This window comes from Erythranthe guttata, chromosome 11 (genome assembly GCF_056151865.1).
Source record: "Erythranthe guttata isolate IM_541 chromosome 11, IM_541, whole genome shotgun sequence".
Classification (NCBI taxonomy): Eukaryota; Viridiplantae; Streptophyta; class Magnoliopsida; order Lamiales; family Phrymaceae; genus Erythranthe; species Erythranthe guttata.
Window position 1 is genome coordinate 1,497,702 of NC_142543.1, and position 13,335 is coordinate 1,511,036.

General features: G+C 32.0%; 2 protein-coding genes and 1 long non-coding RNA gene across 3 annotated transcripts; 2 read left to right on the top strand and 1 right to left on the bottom strand.

The window, feature by feature from the left end:
* The first annotated feature begins 475 nt into the window (after positions 1-475).
* On the top strand, positions 476-1,189 carry LOC148766754 (uncharacterized). Its single transcript, XR_016034267.1, has 2 exons — positions 476-595; positions 689-1,189. It is a non-coding gene; the product is annotated as an uncharacterized LOC148766754 (long non-coding RNA).
* A 3,629-nt stretch (positions 1,190-4,818) lies between these two features.
* Positions 4,819-7,307, bottom strand: LOC105961378 (AP2-like ethylene-responsive transcription factor At1g79700). The gene is made up of 8 exons (XM_088825519.1): positions 7,162-7,307; positions 6,925-7,007; positions 6,676-6,684; positions 6,453-6,541; positions 6,243-6,316; positions 6,090-6,140; positions 5,851-5,927; positions 4,819-5,471 (listed from the first exon to the last, which is right to left on the bottom strand). Exons 1-8 carry the CDS (start codon positions 7,305-7,307, stop codon positions 4,993-4,995), a joined length of 1,008 nt encoding a protein of 335 aa, XP_088681645.1. The 3' UTR covers positions 4,819-4,992.
* Positions 7,308-10,182: 2,875 nt separating this feature from the next.
* HHP2 (heptahelical transmembrane protein2) lies at positions 10,183-13,335 on the top strand. Its single transcript, XM_012985637.2, has 4 exons — positions 10,183-10,716; positions 10,816-10,908; positions 11,054-11,123; positions 12,422-13,335. Exons 1-4 carry the CDS (start codon positions 10,484-10,486, stop codon positions 13,085-13,087), a joined length of 1,062 nt encoding a protein of 353 aa, XP_012841091.2. The 5' UTR covers positions 10,183-10,483; the 3' UTR covers positions 13,088-13,335.

Here is a 13,335-nt window from a genome sequence, read left to right on the forward strand (position 1 = left end):
ATCAAGCATAGCTCACCACTTTCTGAAACCAATAGTCCGTTAGAATTCTATCGCAATAATGTATCAAATGCATTATCCTATTAGAGTTTCTAAATACGTTTCAAGGGGGTGAGTGTAATTGTCGATAACACAGGGACCTTAAAGTTATTTAAGCATACCTCAGGGGTGTGTGTGTAATTTATCCTATATTTTATTAAAAAAAAAATTAATTTATTAAGTGATTTTCTTACTTAAAATAAATTGTTATTTTACTTTGATTCAATACAATTGATCCACTTGCAGGTATTTCTTATCATGTGGCGGGCAATAATAAATAAATATGGTACACGTGTATCCAAAATTGAATGTTGAGATTAGTAGGTGATGATAAGAATAAAATAAATTCACCTCTTAGCTTGAATTTGAAAGATGATGGTGTCAATTAAGAAGAAGATAGGTACGTAACCAATGGCGTTGTAGTATAAATAAAGAACAATTACAACCAACATTATATTATATTATATTATTAATTAACACCTCAAAATTAAAAACAAAAGAAACATGGAAAAGATTAATGTGCAGATGATCACCTTACTACTCTTGTTGCTATTATTCTGTCGGTGCACACTTGACTCTCTCTCTCTCTCTAGGGCTCTCTCTCTCTAGAATTATGTATTAATAATGGTGTACTTATTATATACATGCGCAGGGGGCGGAGTTGCGGGAAATACGAAGAAAGAGTGCGAATTCAGAACGACGTCGAAGTGTTGGCCGAAGGAGAAGTGTGAGCCGAATGCTTGTGCTGCGGAATGCATACAAGACACTAACACTGATGATTCTGAATGTGCTTATCACAAAGGCTTCTACATTTGTTTTTGTTTGTCCGGTTGCCGCCCCACCAATTCCACCACCACCGCCTCTCCGACGACTCCACCTGCGTCTCGCCGTCCTCGTGCTTCCTATCGTTATCGTTGTATGTAATATTACAATTTAATAATAATAATAATAATAATAATAATAATAATAATAATAATAATAATAATAATAATAATAATAATAATAATTCTTGTTAGATCTCATCATCATTCGTAGCTAAATATGATATTTATATAAGTGCATTATATGATATTTATCATATAAATTTTACTAGTCTTTGTTTTCCTTTTACATGTGTAACAACAATATTACATTTAATATTATTTTTGTGAAATTGCATTTTTTTAATAATTAATAATGTACATGAAGATTGAAGAAGAACTGAGCTTGGTAATTCTCATCAAGAAAAAGGGAAGGCCTGGAAATTTATTTAATTACATTAATTAATACATATATATCTCTTATGCATATATTAATAATTAATTATATTCGTCCAAATACACAAAGTGCAGAATTAAGCAAATTTGACAAAACATCACTAGATTGAGCCGTCCCCGCCAATACCACACCGCAACGCCATCTGCGCCGCCCACCGCCGCCGCCAAACTCAGAATCCCACTTGAAAAGATTGAATTTTGGAACCAACCCAACTCAAACAAGAGCCAAAAAGAAGAACCCTTTTCTTGGCAGCATCAATAGCAGCTTCCACATGAGCTTTCATCGTCACTTGCCGCCACCTATTCCGTCGCACCGGCGGCCACCGCCGGCAGCCGCTGCTCAGCCCTACTGCAACGCACATTGTTGATCAGCAAATAGTCATCCTTTATCAAAAATCTGAAGGGCACATATATATATAAATACTTTTCTTTACTATTTATATCGGCCCGGAAAATTGAGAGTCACATTAGCGTTGTGTGTGTGTGTGTGTAAATATGTGTGTACTGGCTGTAGAGTGGTGACTATTTTCTGTCTGAATGTAATAAGGCCAAGTAATTATCAAAAAAAAGTAATAAGGCCAAGTAAATTCGCATGAAACAAGGGCTTTCCGTGTTTGTACTTGTTCTGCCATCGTTTTTTATTACACACATATACATACAACATATATATATATATATATATATATATATATATATATATATATATATATATATATATATATATATATATATATATATATATATATAAATTACGGAACCTCCCCTTAACTTAGACTAAATAACGAAAAACGCTTCCACCTATCCGTAATAACCAAAATCCCCCTATATTAACTGTTGATCGAGTTTTTTTAATAGAAAATGCATACAGTCTATTATAGCTTATGTTAAATAGATGAGAAATTAAAGAAAATATCTGAAATTGTGTAAAGTCTATTTTCTGGAATAAAAATCCCTGAAAAATCACACTGTAATGGGTTGGTGTAAGATGAAAACCAACCTCAGGAGGTTTTTGATAATTACAAATTGATGGGGGTGTTTTTTGTTATTTAATCTAAGTTCAGGGGGAGTTTTGTAATTTATCCTAAAATTTATGTATATACAAAAATTAAAATATATACATAATTTGATTTATTTTTTTTACTAGTAGAAATAAAGAAATTGTTCAGAATCAAAATATTAAAAATTAAAGGGTAAATTACACACACCCCCCTGAGGTAAGCTTAAATAACTGTAAGTTCCCTGTGGTATCGATAATTACATTCACCCCCCTGAAAGGTAGCTAAAAACTCTAACGGGATAATGCATTGGATACATTATTCCGATAGGGTTCTAATGCACTATTGGTTTCATGAAGTGGTGAAGACAACTAAGAGTTATGGGTGATTTAAAAAATATTGGGGGAGCCATGTCACCCCATAACTCCCCATAACTCTATGTTATCTCCACAACTAGCTAAAAGTAATAGTCCATTAGAACCTTATTGGAATAATGTATACAATGCATTATCCCGTTAGAGTTTTTAAATACCTTTCAGGGGGGTGAATGTAATTATCGATACCACAGGGACCTTACAGTTATTTAAGCTTACCTCAGGGGGGTGTGTGTAATTTACCCAAAATTAAAACTACGAAATTAAAATACAATTGTCCTATACTCTACATGTCAAAAAAATAGCTTCAGTAATTTAAAAGTGGACTGTGTAAAAACAGCAGCAATTCCGAGGCCTTATTTTCCTTTCTCTTTTTCGAGACGACCAAACCAAATACCCAAATTGGGCTGCTCTTTTCAATGAACTAGGTTTGACTAGTCTTGACTTCTGTGGGCCTAAAACCATTAAATCTAAGGGTGATTTGGTCAATTGACATATTCAATTAGGTGTTTATTTTAATACCTAATCTTGATTATTATTCATTTGTTCCACAATAACTCTTAAAACAATTAAACAAGTGAATCAATTAAAAACTTAACATAAATTACACCTACACCCCTGAAGTATGTTAAAATAACTTTAAGGTCCATGTAGTATTGGTAATTACAGCCACACCCCTGAAACAATTATAGGAGCCATCTTAAGAACGGATGTGCACTATATTTGTTTCTCACGCAGCCTTCAATGCTACCATAGACGAAAATTTATAAATTTATATAAAATAATAAGGATTTAAGAAATGTTATAAGAACCATGTCAACTTCTAAGCTCTAAGCCTATGTTGTTTTCACCTTTGTATGAAACTAATAATTTGTTACAGCCCTAATGGAATAACCTATCCAATGTATTATTTCGTTAGGGTTTCATACAATATTTCAGGGGATAATTGTAATTATTGATACTACATGTACCTTAAGGTTATTTGAGCATAATTCAGGGGTGTCGGTGTAATTTACCCTAAAAACTATGATCTATCACTCCCATATATATTATTACAAGAAAAAGGAAAAACATGAATGGAAAAAGGCTACACATTCAGAGTACTTTCCACACCATTCTTTTGGTGATAACGTTTCATCAGACTTTAGCTGAGAGCACTAATTCTTATTACCAAACAAAGGATTGAGAAAGTGATGCCAAATTCTAAACAAACAGAAAAAAGCAGAAAAATACAAAAAGAAGATTAATAAAAGAGAAAAGTAATATATTTTGAGATGTTAACTCATCGGTGAAAAGCATTAAAATCCTAAAGATAGCAGTCCTTTTCACTACAGATATTCAAAGATATATTGTGTAAATTACGACCCACCTCTTAGAGTAAGGTCAAATTACCAAAAAAACTTTTTATGTTTGTTTAGTTATAATCAGCCCCTCAACTATGAATCTTCTTACACGCCATCTCTTATGGTGTTACATTCAATATAATCTTTTAGATGTGGTGGAATGTTCTCTAAATTGTATTCGTTTTTGTGAAAAAAAAATGCAGATTTTGATGCACTACTATCTGAGATTTACAAGTCAAGAGACATATATTTAGTTTCAAAATATGGAGTCGAATGGGGTAAAACGGGTACAAAGTGGAGAATATTTTACATAATCTAGAAGGGTCCACTAAATTTGACAATGCAAGGATATACATGTAAGAAGATTCATAGTTACGGGTTGGTTGTTATTATCAAACATAAGGGGTTAATGTGATGATCACATGTCTCGCACGTGACTTTTCCTTCCAACCTAACATCAATTTCAAACAATAGACGAAAATTGTGAAAATACAGGTTATTTGAGGACCAATTTCGTGCCAGAAAAAGTTTTAGGATCAAAATAGAAAAATAATATATAATACAGAGACCAAAACTGTAATTATACATACTCTTAACTACAATACAGGCCGAAATGTTTTTTGAATTGGGCCTTTTTTTAATACTCAGCCCACTTAAACTACTTAAGTATTAAAATCTCAACATTGGCTGGCCCTGCACTAGTAAATAGTAATATATTTCAAGAACATACATTTAATCTAATAAAATAATTATTACTCTCTAAAATAATCTGATTAAAAGTGTTATATAAAATCAACTACATCGTCACGCGTGGAATACACAAAAAAAAAAAAAAAAAAACCTTTTTATATAGTCAATTTCAAGTTTTATTACAAACTATATCTACAAAGAAAATTGACATTCAAAGAATAACATATGCAGTAATATAAAATAATTAGATTAGAAAAGAAATGATATTTTAATAAACTGCATGAGAAAAAAAAAACTTTTATAGGTCGAAATCAAATTGGACCATAGGCTGCATGAAAGAATTGAGATCCCCAAATAAATCTTCACCTTGTTCATCACTGTAGTTGCTAAAATCGTGCGACTCAAAACACGTTTTTACGTCTTCGGGGAAGCTGCATTGTTGTTGTTCATTATCCGACACGTGTATTACTTCTGCCGCCGTGGTCATCTCCATAAGTTCCTTGAACTTGGACGACTGCAGCAGGAGTCCTAGGGCTGACGTAGCGGTGGTGGGCCGTGGTTCGGGTAAGGAGGGTTGCCGAAGAGGGGGTGGGGTGGTTGAGACGCCACCGGAGTCGTTGTGGTTGTTGGAGGATGATGCGAGGGTGGTTTCATCGTTGTTTTTATTAGGTTTTAGCCATTTTATGTAACGGCTGAGGTCGAAATTCGTGACGGCGTTCAGTCCGCGGTACTCTATCGCTGCCATGTCGTACGCTACCGCGGCCTCTTCTTGTGTGGCTGTAACATTTTATTTATTTATTTATTTATTTAATCAAATAAAAAACAAAATTAGGGGGATATTATAATAATTAAGAAGTTAAGAGAGTAGTACATATGGAGCATTATTGAAGATGTGTAAGTTGGTTAAATTGGCCAACAAACTATATATATATATATATATATATATATATATATATATATATATATATATATATATATATATATATATTGTGATGTCAAAGGTAATATAATTATGTCACGGGTGTTTGGGTTTTGTTTTTAAAAACAAATATTTATTAAAAAAAATTGCACAAAACAAATAGTATTCATCAATATGAAAAAAATATATATAATTATATATAGTTGTTATATGAGTGAAATTTATGGAATATTTTACCGTAAGTTCCAAGATAGAGGTACTTATTTCCGAAAACTCTTCCGATTCTAGCTTCCCATCGTCCATTATGATGATGCCTGCAGTTCAATTGATTATATAAATAAAAATTTATAATTCAAGGTTCGTTTGGAAGAGCTTATAAGCTCTTAAAAGTCTTATAAGATCTTTTTACCAGTTTATAAGCTTAGCCAGTCGAAAAGTCGAAGAATAATATTGCGAAAAAACTAGCAATGTAGTACCTTGCAACTCCTCTATATTTGGACACTCCTCTCGAAAAACCACTGCTTTTCCTGTAATTTTCAACAAAACATTAAAGATCTAAATCAGCATTTTAATTTAACAAAAAAAATATATATAAACTATTATTAACATTTTATTAATTATATACTAGCCTTCTTAATGATCCAATATACTCTTCTCTTGATTGTCCCTCCATTTCTGTAAACTGCTTTTCATAAGTTGAAAACTACAAAAGAAATGAAAATATATTATAAATTAATATTTAATTGTTTTTCGTAGTGTGAAAAATAAAATATAAACTAATTTTGGAAAACATTAATAATAAATGTTGAAGAAATTAATTAAAGAAATTATATAATTACTGGGAAATTGAGAATAGTATCTTGACCCCAATACTTAAGTGCAGCCAAATCATATGCATGAGCTGCTGCTTCTTCATCATCATAAGCACCTGTTATATAATATATTATATATATATATATATATAATATATATATTAGTAATTAATCAAATTAAAAGCGAATAAATAAATAAATAAACTATTGAAAATCCAATATTGTTTATTAAAGGAAACAAATAACATACCAAGATATACTGCATGCATTTTCCACCAACATTTCCAACCATAGTCATGAAAATGGCAAACAAGAAATTAATTACTAGCTGATCAGTCCATTATATATATATATATATATATATATATATATATATATATATATATATATATATATATATATATATATATATATATATATATATATATATATATATATATATATATATATATATATATATATATATATATATATATATATATATATATATATAATCAACCTTGTCTGCCCTTTTTATTCTGTGTCTCATTCCAGCAATTTTTATCCCACAAATGTGCTTCATAACGACCCGTCCAACGATGCCTAAAAATTAAAAACCCGAAAAATCATTATATTAAAACAAAAAAAACTAATTCATAAATATTTACATATATGTATATATTGATGGTTAATTAATTAGTTTATCGTTAGTCGTTAATTATTATTTTGCAGGTGTTGATAATTAATATATATAAACCTTGTTACGCCGCGATAAATCGAACTGCGCTGAGGTGGAGTGTCTCTAGGGATAGTTTTCCTCGTACGCTTGCGCTTCATCCCTACAGGAACATCGGCATTGGCAACGATGTTGTTAATGGTGCTTTGCTGTGATAACTTCGCCATTAATTAAAAGTTGGATTAATTAAGAAGTTAATTACCAGCTGTGGTTTATAAAGGGAATGTGGATTAGCAGTGCTGGCAAAATTGGCAGTGTACATATTTGTGCCGGCAGATTGATTATTGGCCGTCTCAAAACGGCACAATGAAAAAGTGCAATTTAATTAATTAATTATTTATAATTATATTTTTTTAGTTAATCTACTGATTTAGAAAATATAATCATATCTGCTCAACTTCTACAACTAACTTTTGTCAACCACATAACAAGTTGTATTTATTTTATTTTATTGTAATTAGTGGATTATATTAGTGAATATTAAGTTGTGTTATTGAAGGACAATTTCGATATGAATTTACGAATCGTAATGGTTGCTACAAATCGGGTCGAACTAGTTAGTTGATCCGCAATTCGATCGTTGATCCAATCAGTTTGAATAACGAAAAGAATCAGATTAATGAAATGAAAAAAAAATGTTGATGTCGAAAACCAATATAATTGAGTAAAAAAATCGATTTTCATGCTTCATTAGGAAGTCGATTTTATTGATGAATTAGACTTTTTAAATTGATTTTAGGCTTTAGCCATTTTTTTGTTTTGAATATGTTTACAAGATAATCACATCCAAACTATCTATTAACATATATATATATATATATATATATATATATATATATATATATATATATATATATATATATATATATATATATATATATATATATATATATATATATATATATATATATATATATATATATATATATATATTGATTCGTAAACAGGATAAGATTTTATTTTTGTTTATTCAAAGTACATATATACTGGGTTTATTGGTAATATCAATAAAAACTGGTTTTATTAGCTGTGTTGTATACTATTCTATATCGTCACTCTTCAATTGTTTGAACTTTGAAGATAAGAATTTCTAACTATTTTCTAGCCTTAAAAAAATTTAAAATTTCAATTTTTACCTCAAAATAGTATTTTCCGTTACTTGCCAACGGATATGTAACGGCGGGGACCCAAAGTGTTTAAACTTGAACATTGGAGGTGAATTTTGTTCACTTTAGAACAACGGGGACCAAAAATTGAATCGGGCCAAACATGAAGGACCCAAAATGTAAATCTCTCCAAAGTTATCTTTATTACTTAATGGGCCTGAGCCCATGCCCCATTATTCTCAATGATCCGTACCGCATGGGATTAAAAGAATAATGGTAAATCTTTATTTCATTCTTTGTAAATTGTAAAAGGTATAGGGGTTTATTTATAAATTGCAAAGATGAAATAAAGGATCTCAAGGAAGTGGAATCTATTTAATTTATTTATTTTTTCCCAAACAATAGGAATTGCAACAAATTAATTAAGATACAAAAGGTATATGATTTATTAGTAGTTTGGTCAGCTACACCAAATTAAGAGGGTCTTAATTGTCACTAATTTTTTTTTGCATATAATATAGAACAACTATAATTAACCTAACATGAAGTTTTAATTTTTTATAGTGGTACGTAACCATATATTGCGTGTGTGTGTTTACGATGTATGAATTCTAGATCATCATATTAAGTAAAATTAGTCAATTTAATAATAATAATAATAATAATAATAATAATAATAATAATAATAATAATAATAATAATAATAATAAATTAAAAGAAGTGTGGTAGACACTTTTCCAAAATTGAAAATTACTGTTCAAATTATTGATGGTGGCAGCGATTGCCAAGTTGGCCATGCGCATATTAATCATTGAGGTAATTTGCAATAATTTTATTTGGGCTCTGGGTTGTATTCCACATATAATAGTGAATTAGTTTTTTGTTTTTATTTATTTAAAAATTAATTAATTTTTGCTCTAAAAAAACTACTAGTTACTTTTTCAATATTTTTTTTTAAAATGTGGTTATTTTTTTTTAATATAAGAAGTTTTAAATTATTGTGGCGGGAGAAAAGAATTCAAACGGGAGTACGGGACCCTTCAAAAAACACAAACCACTATTAGAGAATAATTGTTTTTTTTTTCTTTATATAAATTGCATAATTAGTTAATGACATTTTGATTCTATGAATATTATTTTATTACAATTGATTATTTCTTTTTTTCTAGAAATACAAAAATATAGGCTTTTACAACGGATATTATTAGACAATCCAACAAATAACTTTCAATAAAGTCAGTCACAAATACTTTCCTTTAATTCCTTACCTTATTGTCCTACCCCCTTTATTATTCATATAATTATTCATTTTATATATTTTTTATATTATTATTATTATTAAAAATTGGTATTCGAATTCTAAAAAAATCCTATATTTAGCACTTAAATTGTAGTAACTGCGGTTTTTTAATATGTAAATCAATAATCTAACTTGCTTAATTTAAAATAAAAAATTTGAATATAGTTTGAAAAAAAAAAATTAGTTGGATGGTGCTTTATTTTCCTGATATTGATAGGTTCCGCCAAATTTGAAATTCTACACCAACCCATTTCGTAGCTGGAGCGGCAAAAAATCACCTGTATTCTACGGTTCCTTCGATGCTACACCCGGTGAAAAACACCGGGTGGGTCTTCTGCTGCCACGTGTTCTTTTTTTATTTTTCTAAAACCCCTAAAGGTAAACCCTAGCGGGGAATCTATTATAAAATACAAAAAAAGAGACACGTGGCAGCAGAAGACCCACCCGGTGTTTTTCACCGGGTGTAGCATCGAACAAATCGTATTCTACCTAAGAGACGTGAACACGTGTTCAACTGTGATTGTCCAATTAACTTTGACCGGAAGAGATTATAGTCAACGCTCAATGGAACCAGCTGAGCTGGCAATCAAATCACACCCACATCTAATTGAGATGATCCCTACCGCACTCGATCACAACTCTGAACGAAATTCACTTTTTTTATTTTCCGAATTGTGTAATTTAAAATTATTATTATAAATAAATGGTCACACGCTATATATACTCAGCACCTATCGTAAAAAAAAACTCCATTCTCGACAACACTTTGAAATTGAAATTACACATAGTCACACACACACACACACAGCGGCGGCGGAGGAGGAGGAGGGAAAAGGAAACTCGTTATTCCGGCGGCGAAGCTTTCGCGTTTCCACCGGAAAATTAAAGTTGTTCTTTTCCCGGTGGAGATTACACATAAATCGGAATACATACGAAAATGAAGAGACGAGCGGTGAAAAGCTCCTCGCCGGCGGCGCCGGCGGCGAAGGGCGGTGATAATAAGAAGAAGAAATCGGTGAAATCTGAGCGGAGGTTGGTGAAGTACGAGGAGCTGCCGGAGTATTTGAAGGACAACGAGTTTATCACCGATCATTACAGATGTGAATGGCCGTTGAAGGATGTTTTTCTCAGCGTTTTCTCCTTGCACAACGAGACTTTGAATATTTGGACGTGAGTCCAATTAATTCCTTTTTTTTCTGCAGAGATTTGTGGTTCTGATTTATCCAGATTGAGCTTCGGATTTTGAAATTTTTGATTCGAATTTTGCAGGCATTTAGTTGGATTTGTGATATTTCTAGGGTTGATGGTGACGAGCTTGACGGAGAAGATGACCTTGAAAAATGTGATGGCCGCTTTCTTCGGGTAAAATTTCTCAATTTTTTTTTTTTGTTGATTTTATTATTATTATAATTGGTTGATGAAATTACTTTCCCCTAATTTTTTCACACTTGACGCCATTTTTTTTTTTAATTTTGATTTTTGAACTGAAAAATAATCGAATTTGCAGAGAGCGAAGTGATGGATGGCTGAAGACGACGATGATGAATGAATCCAACGGCTCTAACGCTTCCTTTTCGGTTAGTGTCTCGTCTCATTCTGTTTATTTAATATATTATTTTATTTTATTTTATTTATTTTAAAAAATGCAAATAGAAAGTAGGCACACACGATTGGACAAGCGTAGTACGTTTTGAGGTGGGGCCCACTCCCACCTGTGGTTCTTTGTTCATTCCCCCTCCAAAAACTACGGTTCTGGGTCCCACACCACGTTGCATTATTATTTAAAAATTATTATTAGTAATAAATAATGAATTCCATTAGTGGCGGTAAAGTCTTCCAAAAAAAAGAACAGATGTTTGATTCATTAGCGTATGCACGTTGATTAGCTGACTGGACATAAATGATTTATTTTTCTCTATTATTAGTTATTAGTTATTACTATTATTTAATCCCAAATAGGAGAGAATTAAAATTTGGATATTTGAAGTTAGATGTATCTATATTCACCAGTTTTTCGGTTTTATGTTGTGCTATATCGAGTGAAATACACGAGGTCTATCTTTGTCATTCATATACACACAAAACACACACATCCACGTTGGTGCGTGTAGATTAACGTTTAAAATTCATCCAGAGTAATCTTCACCGGGTGAAGTATAGAAATAAACCAATTTTTCCAACTTAGACTCTAATGCCAAAATTAGGTACAGAATCTCCTAACAAAATCAAAAACCAAAACCCAAAATCTTGGTATGATTTAAGTAGTAGTTGAGACTTTTTAGAAATTCTTGGAGTTGGTAATCAAATCACAAATGAGAAGACAAAGTGGGGAATCTTTTATTAGTATTATTAATTAAATAGTTAAGAGAGAAAAAAAAATCACGTTACCTATTAAGGTACAGTGTCTTTGCTGATTGCTTTTCTTAATATTTATATCTCATCTTTACAACTTATATATGCTGGCTGAAAAAAATAAAATAATAATACAAAAATAATATATGCTAATTAAAAAGACAATTTCGATCACTCTAGAAAGTTAGTGTGAGAATCATACTAATTACTAGCGTTTAAATTAAGCTCTGTTATCAATCATCCAACTAGGCACGTGGGGTTCACCCACCAACATAGTTGCCTACACGCATGTGTGAACATGTGAACCAAACTTCAAATGAATCATATGCACATCTTTCCATGTTCATTATTACAGTAAGATTAGCCTAATTAACCCAAAGAATCTACTGTCCCAAATCTGATAATTATAGTATCATTACTACTAAACACATTTTCCTCATTCCACAACCTCTATTGCATTTAACACCCCTGTATTTACTCTACTTGTCCAAAAACCTACCCCTGAAAAAAATTCAATGTGCAGGATTCTTACCTAAGGCACATAGCCAGCACACCAATACTAGGTGTGACAAAACATTCCACTGCATCAGTTCCATTATGGCCCTGGTTTGTCTTCCTAGTAGGAGCAATGGGCTGTCTGATATTCAGCACCATATCGCACCTCTTCGCTTGCCACTCCAAACGCTTCTACTACTTCTTCTGGCGCCTCGACTACGCCGGGATATCCCTCATGATCGTCTGCTCTTTCTTCGCCCCAATTTACTACACCTTCTCCGACCACCCATACTGGCGGTTCTTGTACCTTTCGTCAATCACTGTCATCGGAATCTTGGTTGTTGTAACTCTTCTTGCGCCCGCTCTCTCCAGCGGCCGTTTCAGGTCGTTTAGGGCGGCAGTTTTCCTCGGCATGGGATTCTCCGGCGTGATCCCGGCCGCCCATGCGGTGGTTCTGCATTGGGACCACCCGCAGATATTGGGATCGCTGGTGTATGAGATAGCTATGGGGGTATTATACGGTGTGGGTGCGGTGTTTTATGTTACGAGAATACCGGAGAGATGGAAGCCCGGTAAGTTTGATATTGTGGGGCATAGTCATCAGATTTTCCACGTTTTCGTTGTGCTTGCTGCCCTGGCTCATAGTGCTTCGATTCTTATTATCATGGAATGGAGGCGATGTTCACCTGCCTAGAGTTTCTTAGAGAGAGGACCTATTATAGTCCTCATAAATTGTTTTACTATGTTGTTGTTTTGTATCTCTATTTTTTTTATCTTTTTCATTAAATAGGTATATTTGATTTTATTTTTTCTTTCTTTTTTCTGCTTGTGATGATGTAGCAGCATATATGTTTATTTGTAACATCACAACTGTATTTGCTGAGAGCAACCAGTGATGCGTTGAGTAATGAAAAAAATGAAATTTACATGTAATTTCTTAAA

What these genes read in the sequence shown, in the direction of transcription:
- LOC105961378 (XM_088825519.1), bottom strand. Translation starts at nt 7,307, where the DNA reads ATGGCGAAGTTATCACAGCAAAGCACCATTAACAACATCGTTGCCAAT. An exon ending in ATTTATCGCGGCGTAACAAG is followed by an intron (nt 7,008 to 7,161) that starts GTTTATATATAT and finishes TTTAATTTTTAG; the next exon opens with GCATCGTTGGACGGGTCGTT. An exon ending in AAATATAGAGGAGTTGCAAG is followed by an intron (nt 5,928 to 6,089) that starts GTACTACATTGC and finishes ATTGAACTGCAG; the next exon opens with GCATCATCATAATGGACGAT.
- HHP2 (XM_012985637.2), top strand. Translation starts at nt 10,484, where the DNA reads ATGAAGAGACGAGCGGTGAAAAGCTCCTCGCCGGCGGCGCCGGCGGCG. An exon ending in GAGACTTTGAATATTTGGAC is followed by an intron (nt 10,717 to 10,815) that starts GTGAGTCCAATT and finishes CGAATTTTGCAG; the next exon opens with GCATTTAGTTGGATTTGTGA. An exon ending in GCTCTAACGCTTCCTTTTCG is followed by an intron (nt 11,124 to 12,421) that starts GTTAGTGTCTCG and finishes TTCAATGTGCAG; the next exon opens with GATTCTTACCTAAGGCACAT.